Source organism: Silurus aristotelis, assembly GCF_946808225.1.
Source record: "Silurus aristotelis genome assembly, chromosome: 20".
NCBI classification, from domain to species: Eukaryota; Metazoa; Chordata; class Actinopteri; order Siluriformes; family Siluridae; genus Silurus; species Silurus aristotelis.
The window spans coordinates 1176306-1194567 of NC_139593.1; the positions used below are offsets into that span (position 1 = coordinate 1176306).

The following is an 18262-nucleotide window of genomic DNA, read 5'->3' on the forward strand; positions in this document are numbered from 1 at the left end:
CAATGACCATGCCCCTTCATTCCTACTCTGTTCTAAACAAAAAGGTGCCAATATAAAAATAAATAAATTATATTTAAAATTAATTACTTTTATTAATTACTTTGATGTTGAATTTTATAAAAAATGTTTTTTACATACATATATATATATATATTTAATTTGTGTGATATTAATACATAGCATGTTCTGCATTTCATGAAACAAAAAGAATTAAGGCAAAAAATAAATGAAATTTTATATTTTATATAAAACCCAATATTGAATCTATTATTTTTAAACAAAGTATTTCATGAATTAAATCTATTTTATTTATATAATCATTGATTTATTATTTATTCATATTTTATTATTCATAATGTTTATTGTATTAATTTATTAATCATATAAACTTATTAACTAACCTTTAAGAATTTCAAATGAGATTTTATTAGATATTATATCATTAAATTATATCTTTTAAATGATAAATTCCTAAATTAAAATAAATTTTGAATGAATTCCTAAATGATGATTATTAAATAATTTATTTAGTTTATATTGGCAGCTTTGACATCTCATTACATAGAAACTTTCTTTCTTTCTTTCTTTCTTTCTTTCTTTCTTTCTTTCTTTCTTTCTTTCTTTCTTTCTTTCTTTCTTTCTTTCTTTTTATAATCACGCTTCCATCTTCTCATGTGCCTCATTGTCTCAGCTTCTTGGTGTTTTGTTGCTCTTTTAAAGCCATTTTTTAAAAATTTTCTTTACTTTATAAGTTTCCAGCTGTGATTGTATTTAATAGATTATTGTTTAAAAGATTAAATAATTTCTGTTTTCTACATTATCACTAATCCACTGAATCACAGCAGTGATGGGCATCAGAGCTGATTTAGTGATTCCATACTTTACTGTTGGCATGTATTATAATATAATATTATAAATGATATTTATTAGCGACTTGTTATTGCTTTTTATACACAGCTGTATCTCGCTGTTTCAGTGTTTTACTTACAAATCCATTTGCTCTTTTACATGTTTGTGTTACAGCTCATAGGTTTATGAAACACTCCTTTGGCATATAGGAATAGTTTTAGATGAATCACTAGCTCACACGTTGCCCATCTCTCTGTCTCGCCCCTCGTCATTCCTGCTGCCGGTGTCTGAGTGACTTGGCCACTGAACATGACTGAGCCTGTGCTTCACAGTAATCAAGTATTTCCACAGCACACAGAAATCCCACTCGCTTTTCTGTTCACCCCTGTAGCTGTGGCCCTGCCTTGCTGCTGTGCTGTGCTGTGTGTGTGGGTGGGTGGGTGTGGGTGTGTGTGTGTGTGTGTGTGTGTGTGTGTGTGTGTGTGTAAAAGATAAAAACACAACCTGTAGGCTGGCTTCAGAGCTTGTGTTGTTTCGCTTTGACATGTAATGTGACTCTATGAGTGTGTTAATGTTAATGTATTGCTATATTAATGTGTGTGTGTGTGTGTGTGTGTGTGTGTGTGTGTGTGTGTGTGTGTGTGTGTGTGTGTGTGAGAGGAGAAAATGTCTTAAATTTACACTTCAGCTAAAAACCAATGCAAACTCTCCATCATAGGAGCGATTCCAATTGCCCTCGCTTTACTGAACAGTGGCTTCTTCTGAACAGGTCTGGTTGAATCGTGGCGTGTCCCAGAAGCTAGTTCAATTCTAAACACCAGCCGTAAAACGTGTGTGCGCGCATCAGGAAAAAAGAAAACCACTGACGTGTGTGATGACACCCTTCAGATTTTAAACACAATGTTCCAGAAGAGCTAGCTGTAACTTTACACGTCATTTATACAGACTTGGTCTTCTGGACCTCTTCTAGATTGGACATTTAGGTGTGGGATTTTGCACTTGGACATGAGAGTGAGACCCTGCTAAAGGAACATGTAGCTATACACACACACACACCCCTTTCTGGTTAGAGGCTAACGCTAGCGCTATTGATTCTTTAGCGTTTTTTCAAGAATTTCTCTTAAACTGAGAAAATCCTGACATTCGATGGAGTGAATGAATGAAGGATGGAAAGAATGAAGACATTTGTTTAAATCTGCTGAAATAAATAGAACAGTTTAGTAAAACATATCTTTAGAAAATTAAATATTATATTTAAACACACACACACACACACACACACACACACACACACACACACACACACACACACATCTGTATGATCTGTAAACTGTATAATTAAATTTTTTCCATGTATTTAATTTTATTTAATCCATTAAATTGATTACTCAATCAATTTAATGAAAAGTGTATTGCATTAATTAGAATTAATATCACATCGTTTGTATATAATTAAATAAGCAGGTATTTTATTTAAAATTGCTTCAAAAATGTAAACTGTTCAAATGTTGATAATCGCAAATATTAATAATAATAAACTGTGTTAATAAAAATGATAAATCATTTTATGTTCAGCCTATATATATATATATATATATACACACCCACAATTAGAAGAAGTGGTAGCTCAGTGGTTAAGCTGTCGGACTTCTGATCACAAGGTCATGAGTTCAAATCCTGCTGCCACTGCTGGGCCCTTGAGCAAGGCCCTTAACCCTCATCTGCTCAGTTGTATGAATGCGATAAAGTCGCTCTGGATAAAGGCATCTGCCAAATGCCTTAAATGCGCTTATACATAAATTTTTGATACTATTTTAGTAACCTGCCAACAGATGGCAGCACAAGGCTGCACACACAGTCATAGGGAGCACCAACCTTCATAAGTCAGTGTGTCAAAGGAGCTCCTCTTCACACGTTTCTCATTGGGAACAACATGATCTCACTTTTACAACCATCCTACCTACCAGATTTGGAGATTCACCCTTTCTGCAGATGAAGATGAAGCTCAAAGGAAACCATTTTCATAACCATTGTAGAGATTGCAGAAAATATACTTCGATGAACCCTTGTTTTATAAAGTCCGGTGATTAGCAGCTGTGACTTGCAGTTAGAATATTACACCCACCAAGAATCTCAATATAAATTCTAGCTTTTGGGACTGAGCCTGGATTTCAACTCACCGTTGGGAAAAGAACACAAGAGTGACTCATTCGCATGAGCAACTCTTATTAAAAGGACACAGAAAATCAGGTTCCAACAGAATTTAAATGAATCTGATTCTCTGGAGTTACACACTGAGCTGATTCACTCAAGTGACACCCGATTTGGCACTTAAAAAAAAAACACTTCATCCCAAAATGTGTGTTTTCCTCCCCAAACCCAGATCCGCTACAGGAAGGACAAGGTGCGGTCTAAACAGACTCCCACCTTTTCGGTCGTGTCCGGAGTGAAAGATCTGTCTAACGGATGTGCCATCGCTGCCACCATACACTTCTACTGCCCCCAGATTGTCCCCCTAGAGAGTAAGAAATCAAACACAATCAGCCATATACCAAAAAGAACAACTGCACTTATACTGATGCTCTGTATATTTTATGCCAAAGTGCAAAGAAAAAAAAAGAAAAAAAACCCCACACATTTCTAGAATTCATTATAAAAGTGGACCGTCTAATCTACAAGGCAGTGGGACAGTGACAATGGCAAAGAAGAATTAAAAGATAGGATTTTTTTAAAAACTATGTTCATCCCACTGCATCTGTACCACTATTTTTGATGCGTGAATTTGCCATGCATTGCTAGTCACAATATCCTGTTATTTTGTGGAGCCAAAGGGTCTTGTGTGAGGGTCTCTTTCGAAATCAGATTTAGAATAGTAACAGTAATTGGTTCCCTCTGTTGAATTAGCATAGGACCTCCAACGCTTCATGGTGTTAAAAATGACCCATGTCCCTGAAACAAGGCAAGTGGCCACTCATTAGAAATAGTCATACATAGATTTCATGAATAGTGTCATTAAAGTTGTGTAAAAACAGTGATTTGTCCCTAAAATTTAGTGTTTACATGTTTTGCACATTTCTTTGTAGATATTTGCTTGAAGGACACCATGTCAGTAGCAGACAGCTTGTATAATCTGCAGTTGATTAAAGAGTTTTGCAATGACAATCTGCAAGGCTGCTGTCCACCTGTTTTGGAGGACCTGCTCTATGCCCCACTTACATTACGGGTGAGAGGAATGCTACCATTCACAAAACCCACCTGCTTATTGCACTTTTTAAATGATTACTGAATTTTTGACACCTCGAATATGTTTGACACTTAGGTGAATATCATGTGCTTTTTGGCTGAGCTACTGGCTGTGTTTGAAGTTCAGAAACCTGATATCGTCAAACCAGTGCACACCCTGGACCTGACAGGTACACACATGCTTCTTTTGTTATATTTGCTATGATGACGCACTGTCCTGAATGTTAGCGTCACTACGTTAAAGCCTGAAGCATTTATTTTGTAGGTTTTTAGGTATGTGCAGGTTGTTCATTAGACCCACAAGTCTCACACACTTCCTAGGTCGAAACTTGCCAATATTAGCAACCATGCAGGGTAAACCACAGATCCATCACTCTCTCAGGATCTCTCAACTTAGAAAGATAAAACCCTTGACACTTGTACAGCTTAGTCTCTGTATTCAGAGCCTGACTAAACATAACTGTGACCAAAAACTAAATCTTAGCCCAAAACTGAGGACATAAAATCTCTCACACACTCCGTTTGCTTTTCCTTTGTTCTTTAGATGCCTCTGGTTTAGAAGAATGCACCAGCCCCATCAATGGCAACAGGTAACTTTAACATTTTAAAATAAATGATCCTGTGTCACATTTCTATTTCTCATCATTGGAATTATGAAACTTGTTGCTTTGTGGCAGTGGATCACCGTTCTTGCTTAAGCAACCCCTCTTCTCATTGTCATCACCTGCATCTTCTTTTGGAGGAACAGGTGAGATGATCGAGTACTCTGTACACTTTGTAGCCCATGTCTCTCTGCATGTGTGAATAATTCTTGATTGTTGGTTTGTTTTGTGGCACATTCAGAGGGCCGGAGCTGGAGTAAAAAACAGATCAGGTAGGCCGTTTCAAGTTTTGTGTAAAATAGGATCACAAAAAATGCTAATCTGGATTAAGTTCATTGAGATTATATATTAATGTGTGAGGAGAAATTTTCAAATTTGAAATCCTTCTCTCTATCTTTATCTATTTTTATTAGTCGTCCTCTATCTGCTGTGGCTTTTAGCATTCCTTTTCCTCTGGACAGTGACGTGGATGTCGTCATGGGCAATCCGCTGTTCCGCTCAGTTAGCACTGACAGCCTCACCATGGCCACAAACCCTGCTTTGTACACTCCTCCTGAGGATCTGACTAAGATAATTGGTCAGGCACCGCTGGGAGAATTGCCCGCCATTGAAGAGGCACTGCAAGTCATTCATACCATAAAGAATGAACCACGGCAGCGTCCAGAGGGGGCACCGGCAGGTTTTTACCTCCATTCCCCTGATAATGACAAGACCAAACTAAGCAGCTCTGCCCCGTGCCGTTCAGGCATAATGTTTAGACCAATTGGTGGGGAAGGAATTAGTGTGAGAAGGCCAACAGATTGTTCCAAAGATTCTGATACATCAGAAGGCCCAGGAACACCCACCAATGGACCAAAAGGAGGCCAAATGACAAGTTTTGCTGAGCGTAGAAAAAGGCTTCCAGAGTCTCCAGGGACTTCCCATGCTCTAGGATCAGAGGAACCTTCAAGCCCAGGGATGATGAGTCCTGCTGGCAGAGTGGAGGCTCAGGAGCTAGGGGCCCAATTGGAAGAAAAACGCAAAGCCATTGAGGCACAAAAGAGGCGAATTGAGGCAATCTTTACTAAGCACAGACAGAGACTTGGCAAGAGCGCCTTTCTCAAAATCCAACGGCAACAAGGAGAAGCAGGAAATGGAATCAAAGAGGAGGCAGATTCACTTAGTCTAGATGAAAGGCTGACTCAAATGGAGGAAGCTCTGCAGAAGGAAGAAGAGAAAGAGAAAGAGGAGGAGAATAAAAAGAAAGACAGTGGAAAAGGGGAGGAAATAGAAGAGAAGAGCAAGGAACAAGATGTCACAGCACCACCCAAATTGGAAAAGCAGGTGACATTCTCAGTGGAGCCGAAGAATGTGCCAGAGAAAGAACCACCACTGGTCGAATACAATGAGGCGGTATCAAAACTAACCTCGGCCTTGCAGGCACTACAGAAGGATATGCAGCGTCTCACTGAACAGCAACAGAAGCTGATGGGAAAGAAAACATCTGCACCTTCATCATCCAAAACCACACCATCTAAAAGGACCCCGTCTCCGAGCAAAGCATGGGTCATACCAGCGAGTCCAAAAATCTCAGCCACTCCCCCTCGTCTCTCACGTGAATCCACTCGTGACCTTTCACCTTCAAGTTCACCATCACGTCAAAGTGACCTTAAATCGCCTAAGACATCCAAACCCTCTGCTCGTAGGCTTTATAACAATTCCCCCCCTCCTAAGAGCCCCAAACGGCAGCACCCCAGCCGCCCATGTGACCTCGGTTTCCCGCCCCTCACCCGTGTCCTCTCACCTCTCCAGAGCGTTGACACGCTTCCCCACCTTCGCCGTGGCACTCCCAGTCAGTGTCAAGTGCAGACTAACTCCTCCCTCCGAATTGGAGGTCCACCCTCACCGCAGGAGTCTGAAACCCAACTTCAATTACAATCAGCACAAGAAAGTGCAGAGTCCGGATCCAGTGATGAAAACACTCCACTGTTCACCCTGGAACTGGAGCCTCCTGATTCTGGACCGCATCCTGCTGGTAAATATCTATTGCAGCATTGCATATCTTGAAAAATGGTTAATAAAGGGTAATAAAGCTCACGCATTAAACTTTTATCCCTCATACTCCAGTAGAGTGTGCTGCGAGCATCTGTGGTGGCAGTAGCTCTGGAGCTCCTTCTGAGTGCTCGTTTCTCAGTGACATGCTCATCAGCACCTCTCTAAGGCAGGAAGAGGTAGAGACAGATCAGGAGCAGCTCGACATCTTCTCATCCGACTCCATGAGTGACCACACAGAGGCTGAGAGCAGAGCAGGGGTCAGCTTCTACTTTAAGGTACATATGTGTGTGGAAATTGTGATTCTAGACAAAAAAAAAAAAGATGTCTAAATAATTTATTGAAATGAAAAAGAAGTTTTAAAAGAAATTGATATTTTCAGAGAAAGCAGAAATATGTGAAATGATAAACTGTTTTGAATTTAAAATGTGTGTAGGAGGAGGGTCTGTCGGAGGAGGAGATGGCCCTGAAGAGATCGTTGCTGTTTGAACGACAGCAGAGACGAGCAGATGAGATCAAGAGACGAAGAGAGAGACAGGAGCTGGAGAACCCAAGGTGAGACCCTTAAACCCAGGCATACAAACATACACACACATTCTAAATACTGTACAGTCTCTAAACCACTCCTCTTCATTCTGCAGCCATCTGTCTTCAACACACAGTCTCCTTGACTCTGTGACTCCACCCCTTTCCCAGTCTCTGCCCAGCACATATGCCCCGCCACCACCACTCCATAATGCACAAGCCCCTAAGACACCTCAAGCCACGCCCCCTGGAACCCCACAGAGGCGTGGCGGCTTCACAAAGACGGAGTACGAACGGAGGCACCAGCTAAAGATAATGTCTGATTTGGAGAAAGTGCTGAAGCAGAAACCAGCACAGCGCAGCAACAAGAAATACACACACTCACCACGCAAGGAGAAAAAAGGTATATATATACACACACACACACACACACACAGGTCATAGTTTCTTAAAGCCCCTGCACCAGATTCTGTGAACCAGTTTAAGGAACTTTGTAGTGGAAAAACAGGTTGATGATTTGAGGGATTCTTGGTTCTTTAACCAGCTAATTTAGCTCTCTAATGGTTTTGAGGGAACTTTGAAGTGTTCTACAAACTGAGAACTACCATTTGAGAAAAAACTCACCTTTTTGTTATACTTTTTGCTCTGAAGCAGAACACCAGAACCTTGTAAAGCCCAATGGCCCGCTTCCTCCAGAGAAACCCACCAGGTACCAAGCTGGTCCTCTTTCTCTTAGATATACACTTTCTTCTACTTGTTCTCTAATCTCTTTTTAACCATCTATCCTTTATTATTAAACCCAGCACCTCCGACTCCACCTCTAAAATGATGTCACCTGGCCGACCATCCAATCAAAATGGAGAGAAGGACTGGGAAAATGGCTCAAATGCTTCTTCTCCGGCATCTGTGACAGAATATACAGGTGAGAACTGGTGTTGAATTTTTCATCAGATGATCCAAAGCATGTTTTTAAAGCACTCTCTGGTCTCCTACCGAAACTTCTGCTGGTTAAGATGAAATCACCAGAGGTGGTATTTTTCGCAGAGGAACTAGCATTTGAACTTGAGTACAACTATAGTGTGAGATACCATCAGGACCAACGACGAGACAAACTGGCACTTCTGTAAAGCAAATCCAGGTCTACATTTCAGGTTTAAGCCTAGCCACCTTATTAGACATGCCTACCTTGTAAGGTCCCCTTCAAGTGGGTTATGGCTTGTGATTTCTCGAATCAGCAGAGATGGTGAGGTTAAAGTTAGCCGCAAGTATAAATGTTTGTCCTACACTTTACTAAACACTTCACTTTCTACTGTATTTGTTCTCTTTTTTGAATCATCAGGTCCTAAGTTGTTTAAAGAGCCGAGTTTCAAATCCAACAAGTTCATCATCCACAGCGCCCTCTCACGTTGCTGCCTCGCAGGAAAAGTCAACGAGGGTCAGAAGAACAAGATTGTTGAGGTACAGCACGGCCCTTCAGTGCATCACACAGATTGTCCACATTGTTCATTTTTATTGCTATATTTTTCTGTGAATATTAGGGGTGTATTGGTACACATGTTGGTACTGAACCGTATCGGTACAGGGCTTTCGGTCTGCGCTCACGTGTACGTTTATTTAGTCTCCGCCTCTGACTTTGAGTGAAGTCACTGTTTGATCAAGTGCAATTTTAGAGGCTGCTTATAAAATGAGTCATTTGTTAAATTGAACCAAAGAATCAAAACATACACCTCAAATGTTGACCTCAAATGTCTAATCTTCTCCCTGGTCTTCTTTCCCATACCTTCATCCTCGCCTAGGAAATGGAGAAAAGCTCAGCAAACCACTTCCTCATCCTCCTTCGAGATTCCAACTGTCAGTTCCGCGGTATCTACACGTTAGATGGTCAGTCGGATGAGATGCAGAGGCTGTGTGGCGTTGGCCCACGAGCCATTCCAAGCTCTTCAGTGGAAGCCATTTACAAGTACAACTCGGACAGGAAGCAGTTCAGCGTGCTGCCGTCTCGCACCGTTAGCATGAGTGTGGACGCCTTCACTATTCCCACTCACTTATGGCAAACCAAGAAACAAAGCACACCCAAAAAAACAGCCACTCCCAAATAAATCCATCACAACAGGAGGCTCCTCGGCCCTGGGATACTTTTTAATGGACTGTTCTAGAGTACCAATCTGTGTGACAATTTATCCTGAAACGTTAGCGCTAACAACGAACTACCAAAAGTAATGAACCTGATCATTTCGCCGCTGATGCTTTTACCATTCAGCATGTTTGGGTCAGTGTTGCCTGAACATTATCCAAACCATCAAGTGAAAAAAAAGAACATGATAAAAACCCATTTTCTCATTTCCAGAACAGAGCAATCATTACGGTATTTCTTACAAAATTGAAATCTTCCCTAAATGCATGGAAATGGAAGGAAAAAAACGCACCACGTTAGCACTTATAAAGAACCAGAAAATTCTGAATTTTTAAGACTTTTTTGAGTTTTGGTTGATATAAAATATTGCTGCTATGCCCTCCTAGCGCCCGCACACACACACACGCACGCACGCACGCACACACACACACACACACACACACACACACACACACATATCTGGCATTAAATCCAGTCAATGATTGGATGAGAGATTTCAGGATTTCTGTGCCAATTTGTGAGAAAAGTTACTAATAATTGCTGGGTATGAATGGGATTCGCTTGTGGGTGATTGTACTCAGGAAACTGATCAAACTAAATCAGATTCCTCACACACTCATCATCCAAGTCACAAAGTCTGATCTGAGATCTGCACTTGTGTTTCAAATGCTTGATTTATTTATTTATGTTTTTGTGAATGTATTTTTTTACTGTGATTTGGATTTTTTTAAACTTCTGGTGAAACCGGAAGAGTCTCAGTTCTCAAGTGATGAACTTGTGAGAACTTTTTTTTTACCATCAAAACACAAAATTTCGTTTTTAGCATTTGTATGGAACACTGCTAGAGGATCTCTCCGGTGGCGCAGCATCACCTTAAGAACGAAATAAGGTAGGAAAACGATGAGGTAAGACTTAGATTAGAAGATCTAAGATTTTTGAACATGGAATAGGATTAGAAATCAAATAAAACAGCAATGGAAACATCACACAATGGACACAAACTCCATAATCGGAGTTGGTGGTTTATTCCTATTCCCATAATTATTCTTGAAATAATTCTAAGAGCCTCTGAATGTGAAGACCTGAAGAGACTGGAATTTGTTTGGTCAGCAAGTTACACGTGCGTCCAGTAGACACTTAGCATTTCCACTTTACAATCATTTAAAAAGCATTACATTTATATTTCCAATTTCTTCCGACGTTGTGACATTGAAATTGTACAGTGTTCCATTTTCATGGCTGTAAAAATCCAATAAATCAATGCATCTTACTTTATCATGGACTGGAGAAAACTTCTGAATGAAACTGGCCCTTCTATTGAACCTGACTGCCTTTAAATGCAATGCTAATGATTAATGTGGAAGTCGGATTAGATGTTTATCATTTGATCATCATTTATAGAATATTTTGGATCTTTAGAATGGAACAATCATCTGGATCTCTTTAGGATCAGAAACCGACAAAATCAAGAGGTTTGAAGGTGTAACGTAAAAAAACACACAATGAATCAAATGAAATATCTCAGAGCAGCCGTTAGCATGTGATATGGTTTTATTAGTAATTGCAGTTGCAGCCTGGAGGTTTTATCTTCCACAATTACACCAGATGAAGCACCTTCTGATCTGAGCATGTGCAAGCCGTGACACTGAAACGCTTTTTCAACATAATCAGCTCAGGGACGAGACTGAGTAGCAAAAGTCTGAGAAACATACAGGACAAATAAATACAGGAAACATTCCAAAAGCAAAGCTTCATCCTGAAGAGTTTGTTGTTTTGTACCACTGCATGGATCCTAAAGAACCCACAAGGAACCATACTAAAGCTAAATCTGGACACTGAGCTGAAGCTGGAGATTTTTTCACCCTGTTAGTTGGATACTCCTGATAAGATAATTGTGTGATAATAACGACGCTGCCAGTGTGGTCAGATCTGCTAAACACATGCAGAATCACACAACCGATTCACTGGCGCCCCCTAGAGAAGAGTAACAGAGAAATAAAGTGGAAGATTAAGTGTGTAGTGGAGAAATGATTTGTATTTATTATATTATGATAGAGATATAACACTGCAGTGGAGTAGTAATAACAGATAGGGCAGTTTAGCAGTAATCACTCGTTTCTCTTTAGGTGTGTTTTCATGTTTATAACCAGCTTTATAGAGACCTAAAGTTGTTGTGGTACACAATGCACACTGCATCATGGAAACGACTCCTGACTCGACCGACGAATCGATAAATCGGCACCGATGGTTGATTGCTTGAACCATCTGTGATCGGCAAAACCATACTGATAGTTTTTCCAGGTTGATTCTGTTGCTGAAGCGGAGGAGAAGGTCTGCCATTATTATGAGAGCGTTTGTTTTGACCAGTATCCATTTTAAAATCGGTTGATTAATCGGTTATCAGTAAACTTGATCCAAACCTAGCTATCGATATCGGGAAAATCGGTCGACCTCTGCTCCTGACTGTACAGTGTGCAGTGTTCAGGGTTGAGTGTTCAGGTACGGAATTAGATTAAACCTACAGAAGTCCAGTAGAGGGCTGTGTGTTCTTAGGTAGAGGAGTTGCATTACACTTTTTTTGATTAATACAGTATATTTGCATGTAATAAAAGCATTGAGCACTAGAGGGCAGTGCAGTGTGAACCAACCCAAATTTGCCTAGAAGTCTATTTATGCTTATTTATGCTATATTATGTTTTTAACTAGATAAATAGACATTTTTGCGTTCGTTGGGCTTTTACCTGGTTACTCTGTAGCAGGAGGATCGCTAATAGCAGGAGGATTAGCAGTGCTAGCAGTAGGCGTATTAGTGTTGGTGCTCTGAGTGGGTTTATATGTCGTTGCGTTGCACACCGGCTCGCCGTTCACCACGTACCACACCTCATTGTGTCTGTGTAAGAGTTTCAGAGGACTACACACACATACACACACACACACACACACACACACACACACACACACACACACACACACACACACACACACAGAAAAGCAAGTTTTCTTGACTATACAATATAATTACACACTCATTATATAATTACAGGCACTAATTTGTTTATACAGCACATACTTAACATTTATTGTGTGTGTGTGTGTGTGTGTGTGTGTGTGTGTGTGTGTGTGTACCTGTCGTAGCCCACGGCGTAGTGGTGCGTGTGGTTATAAGTAGCGTTAACCCTCTGTAGCTCTTTAGTTAGCAGGTGTGTGTGGAGTCGAGACGAGACGGAGAGCATCCAGCCACCATAACTCCTCACATACACATCCATCTCAGGCATCTCAGTAAAATACAGCTGACACACACACACACACACACACACACACACACACACACACACACACACACACACACACACACACACACACACACACAGAGCTTAAAATATTCCATATGAGTTTATATAATTATGTTAATGAATGTGGAGAAGTGAATATTAATGAGTGTGATATTACATTCAGCTCTGTATTTTTATTGGTTATTTTACACGTCACTTCTCATTGGTTTGTGTATCAGACATGATTCTGACCTTGTCATTGGTCGGTGCAGGAGGACGATCTTGTTGGAAGACTGATGGAAGCAGGAAGCTGAGTGTGTAGATTGCCGGCTCCCATGTGTGAGTTTCTTCTGGTACTTCAACTAGAACTGGAGCTGTTGCCTCCATCTGAATACCTGTCTCACACACACACACACACACACACACACACACACACACACACACACACACACACACACACACACAAAAAAACACACACACACACGCACGCACACACACGCACGCACACAAAAACACAAACGCGCGCACACACGCGCACACACACAACACACACACACACACGCGCGTGCGCACACGCACATATATACACACACGCACCACACACACGCACACACATACATACACACACGCACATATACACACACACACATACACACAAACACACACACACGCGCACACGCACATATATACACACACGCACCACACACACGCACACACATACATACACACACGCACATATACACACACACACACACACACACACACAAACACACACACACAAACACACACATGCACACACAAAAACACACACACACACACAAAAAAACACGCACACACAAAAACACACACACACACACACACACACACACACACACACACACACACACACACACACACACACACAAACACACACACAAACACACACACACACACACACACAAACACACACACACACACACACACAAACACACACACGCACACAAACACACACACACACAAATTAACACACAAACAACACACACACACACACAAAAAACACGCACACACAAAAACACACACACACACACACACACACACACACACACACACACACACAAACACACACACAAACACACACACACACACAAACACACACACACACACACAAACACACACACGCACACAAACACACACACACACAAATTAACACACGCACCACACACACGCACACACATACATACACACACGCACATATACACACACACACATACACACAAACACACACACACACGCACACGCACATATATACACACACGCACCACACACACGCACACACATACATACACACACGCACATATACACACACACACACACACACACACACACACACACAAACACACACACAAACACACACACACACACACACAAACACACACACGCACACAAACACACACACAAATTAACACACAAACAACACACACACACACACACACACACACACAAACACACACACACACACACAAACACACACACAAACACACACACACGCACACAAACACACACAAATTAACACACAAACAACACAAACAACACACACACACACACACACACACACACACACACACACACACACACACACACACACACACCTGCTTCGTTGGTTCCAGTAATGTACTGATAGAGGCGTCTAAAAGCCATTGCTGCTCCAACTCCCATAAGATACGCTTCAGCATCAGTCGACACCCACCGAGTTGGAGAGTAGTGTCGCACCTACACACACACACACACACACACACACACACACACACACACACACACACACACACACACACACACATTAGGTCTATCTCCACCAAGCACACACATTTGTCCCATATGATTATCTGAAGCTGCAACATGAAGCTCAAAATATCACAATGAGATTTGTTTTAAAGTTCATATCAGTTCAGAAGATCAGAAGATTAAAGTGAACAGCGCCATCTGCAGGAGTGGAGAGGAGTCAACACCCAAATCATTCAAAAGAGAAACACATTTTACCTCATACTCCTCCGTCTGACACACCAACTCAAACTGCAGGCACTCTTTAGACTCGGTACAGTAACTGCTTGGGGAATTACTCGGGCTGGAAACACACACACACACACACACACACACACACACACACACACACACACCTGTGTTTAGCATGAACACACATACAGACTTCTGGGTAAGCACAGGTGAAAGCAGAGTCTTGTGAACTTTACCCCACTTCACTCTCAGCCAGTATCAGCAGAACTGAAGACGTGATGCAGCGCAGGAGAAACCTGAGCACAAAGAAAGGTCATTGAGGACATTCAGGATGCTGCAGCATCTTTCTGATGAGTCAGATCCTCTTATTATGACAGAACATCTACAGTGTGATCAGCTACTATATAATCCTCATTTGCATGTTGGATGTGATAAAACCAGTCTACTGATTTGGTGCCATCATCAGCTCATACATATCTCCACTCTGAAACCTGAACACTCAGAGTCTAGCAGAAATATACCTCGTTTATTCATCTCAGGAACATTGCAAGACTCATGTGATCTTCTTCAGATGGATAAAAATGTGCTTGTTGGGTTTTGAAATCGACATTAAATAAATTACAGGTTGTCTGAAATTCAGCTGCTTGGATTAGGACTAAGACCAGGTCTGAGTCATGGATTGATTTATAATTCTAATGCTGATCTTTAAGGTCCTACAGGCCACAGCACCTCGTTATTTCTCCTGATTTTTAACTGTCTACACTCCAAGGTGAGATCTCTGTTCCTCCTCCGGTCTTTTACTCGTTCACGCTCTATGATCAGGTTTCTTCCTCACATGCACCAAAGCCCAACTGAGATCAGACAGTCCGAGTCTTCCCTGCTTTTAAATCTGCTCTTAAAAACCCACGGACAGATTTTATGTGATCTCTTATTTTTGTGATTTATTTATTTATTTATTTATTCTGTTATGTTTATTTTTTATATATTTTATTTTTCTCGTTATTATTTTTCTGATGAATTGTATTATTATTACTTTTATATATATCTTTTTTTCTTTTTCTTTTATGCTTTGAAAGCTTTTGAGACGCTACTTTTTAAGGTGCTATAAAAAATAAAGATTATTATTATTATTATTATTATTATTATTATTATTATTATTATATTAAATATAAATTGAACACCAATCACTGACACTTATTCACGTTTTCTCGAGTTTCACGTGTAATAAACGTTAGTTATAAATAGTAAAATGTTGCTGATGGTTTCAGGTGAAGTTGATTTGATTTGATTTGAGGTGCAGCTTCAGCAGTAATTGTTGGTTGGAGTTTTGAGTGATGCACACCACATCACAAACACACCAAGTGATGAGTAACGAGTTTCTGCAGCCTCTTCAGATCACATCACATCTCCACATCACATCTCCACATCTCCACATCACATCTCTACATCACATCTCCACATCACATCACATCTCCACATCACATCTCCACATCTCCACATCTCCACATCACATCTCTACATCACATCTCCACATCACATCTCCACATCACATCACATCTCCACATCACATCTCCACATCTCCACATCTCCACATCACATCTCTACATCACATCTCCACATCACATCTCTACATCACATCTCCACATCACATCTCTACATCACATCTCCACATCACATCACATCTCCACATCACATCTCCACATCTCCACATCACATCTCCACATCTCCACATCTCCACATCACATCTCTACATCACATCTCCACATCACATCACATCTCCACATCACATCTCCACATCACATCTCCACATCACATCTCCACATCTCCACATCACATCTCCACATCACATCTCCACATCTCCACATCACATCTCCACATCACATCTCCACATCACATCTCCACATCACATCTCCACATCACATCACATCTCCACATCACATCTCCACATCACATCTCCACATCACATCTCCACATCACATCTCCACATCTCCACATCACATCTCCACATCACATCTCCACATCTCCACATCACATCTCCACATCTCCACATCACATCTCCACATCACATCACATCTCCACATCACATCTCCACATCACATCACATCTCCACATCACATCTCCACATCACATCTCCACATCACATCACATCTCCACATCACATCTCCACATCTCCACATCACATCTCCACATCTCCACATCACATCTCCACATCTCCACATCACATCACATCTCCACATCACATCTCCACATCACATCACATCTCCACATCACATCTCCACATCACATCTCCACATCACATCTCCACATCACATCTCCACATCTCCACATCACATCTCCACATCACATCTCCACATCTCCACATCACATCTCCACATCACATCTCCACATCACATCTCCACATCACATCACATCTCCACATCACATCTCCACATCACATCTCCACATCACATCACATCTCCACATCACATCTCCACATCACATCTCCACATCTCCACATCACATCTCCACATCTCCACACACACACACACACACACGTGTTCCGTGGCCCGAGCACAGGGGATACTGCGGGATGCTGCAGTGCGGAGAGAGAAGAAGCAGAGGGATGCAGAGAGGCTAATATTAGAACATTCACAAATACACATCTCTCTCTCTCTCTCTCTCTCTCTCTTTCTCTCTCTGTGTCTCTGTCTCTCTTTTCTCTCTCTCTCTCTCTCTCTCTCTGTGTCTCTGTCTCTCTTTTCTCTCTCTCTCTCTCTCTCTCTCTCTCTCTCTCTCTCTCTCTCTGTGTCTCTGTCTCTCTTTTCTCTCTCTCTCTTTCTCTCACTCACGGTAATAAAACGTTATAATCCGGTCTAGAAGTTTGTACTGAAGTGTCACGGTTGTGATGAAGAGTCTCAGATCACAGTGTGAACAGTTTTAGATCGAGCACGTGCACAGTGAAAAATCCGAATATTAATATTACAATAATAAAATAAAGTATACAGTAGAATAAAGTGCGGACAGGAGATAAAAGGACGCGGTGGATGATACTCACATGCTGACAGGTTCACCGCTCAGGAACATCAAACTGATGATGATGATGATAAAGTGCTCCGGTTTTTCAGACGGACTTCACTTACAGCGCGTGCACGCACGGGTCTGGAGACCGATGCGCGTTCACGCCGACCGCATTCGCGCGCTCTCGAGAAGGACAGGTGAAGTAACGAGGGCGCGTGTAAGGATTCGTAGATGTGTGTGTGAGAGATACAGACCCGAGTAAAAGATGAACACACACACACACACACACACACACACACACACCATAAAGCTCTATGTTCCTAAATGGAATCTCAGGACGTAAACTGGAAAATATCCATCAGAAAATATCAATAAATGAAATATAGAATATTAAAGGTGAAATAAATAAGCTTTTATTTTAATGCGCATCCCATTTAAATAAATAATAAGAATTAAATTTATTTTTATATTAATCATAAAGCTCTCTGAAATTCACCTGATTTACTCTGGAATATTGCAGTAGGTCTACAAACACATATAATGAACCCCCTGACCATGAAACATACACTTATACAACAAATATAAGTGCAGTATGGGTTAATAAACATGCGAATATTCTA

At 41.1% G+C, this 18262-nt stretch overlaps 2 protein-coding genes across 12 annotated transcripts in view; one reads left to right on the forward strand and one right to left on the reverse strand.

The window, feature by feature from the left end:
* LOC310715510 (calmodulin-regulated spectrin-associated protein 3) overlaps nt 1–10659 on the forward strand; it is an 18625-nt gene extending 7966 nt beyond the window's left edge. For 2 of the 8 annotated variants that reach the window (XM_083521964.1, XM_083521961.1), the window contains 14 exons: nt 3233–3371; nt 3933–4072; nt 4169–4262; nt 4637–4682; nt 4770–4840; nt 4936–4966; nt 5108–6708; nt 6801–7003; nt 7162–7280; nt 7367–7653; nt 7902–7959; nt 8054–8172; nt 8590–8708; nt 9047–10659. In XM_083521964.1, coding sequence (XP_083378090.1) covers nt 3233–3371; nt 3933–4072; nt 4169–4262; nt 4637–4682; nt 4770–4840; nt 4936–4966; nt 5108–6708; nt 6801–7003; nt 7162–7280; nt 7367–7653; nt 7902–7959; nt 8054–8172; nt 8590–8708; nt 9047–9349 — 3330 coding nt within the window. In that variant the 3' untranslated portion in view covers nt 9350–10659. The remainder of the gene's footprint in view (nt 1–3232; nt 3372–3932; nt 4073–4168; nt 4263–4636; nt 4683–4769; nt 4841–4935; nt 4967–5107; nt 6709–6800; nt 7004–7161; nt 7281–7366; nt 7654–7901; nt 7960–8053; nt 8173–8589; nt 8709–9046) is intronic. The other 6 variants (XM_083521966.1, XM_083521962.1, XM_083521968.1 and 3 more) reach the window with 3 other exon arrangements.
* A 258-nt stretch (nt 10660–10917) lies between these two features.
* Nucleotides 10918–17919, reverse strand: soul5l (heme-binding protein soul5, like). 4 transcript variants are annotated; one of them, XM_083521762.1, is made up of 9 exons: nt 17680–17844; nt 14882–14941; nt 14673–14757; nt 14285–14405; nt 12909–13051; nt 12511–12674; nt 12126–12295; nt 11337–11358; nt 10918–11295 (listed from the first exon to the last, which is right to left on the reverse strand). In XM_083521762.1, the coding sequence occupies exons 1-7, from the start codon at nt 17706–17708 to the stop codon at nt 12130–12132; spliced, it is 768 nt and encodes a 255-aa protein (XP_083377888.1). In that variant the 5' UTR covers nt 17709–17844; the 3' UTR covers nt 10918–11295; nt 11337–11358; nt 12126–12129. The 4 variants fall into 4 exon arrangements, with proteins under 4 accessions (XP_083377888.1, XP_083377886.1, XP_083377887.1 ...); XM_083521760.1 differs by having other exon boundaries at nt 10918–11358; XM_083521761.1 differs by having other exon boundaries at nt 10918–11698.
* Between the last annotated feature and the right edge of the window lie 343 nt (nt 17920–18262).

Bases quoted from the DNA above. Each gene is read 5' to 3' on its own strand.
- soul5l (XM_083521759.1), bottom strand. From the start codon at position 17,708: ATGTTCCTGAGCGGTGAACCTGTCAGCAT. The intron at 14,406-14,672 runs GTAAAATGTGTT...GTGTGTGTGTAG, and splicing joins GTCAGACGGAGGAGTATGAG to GTGCGACACTACTCTCCAAC. The intron at 13,052-14,284 runs GTGTGTGTGTGT...TGTGTGAGACAG, and splicing joins TACTGGAACCAACGAAGCAG to GTATTCAGATGGAGGCAACA.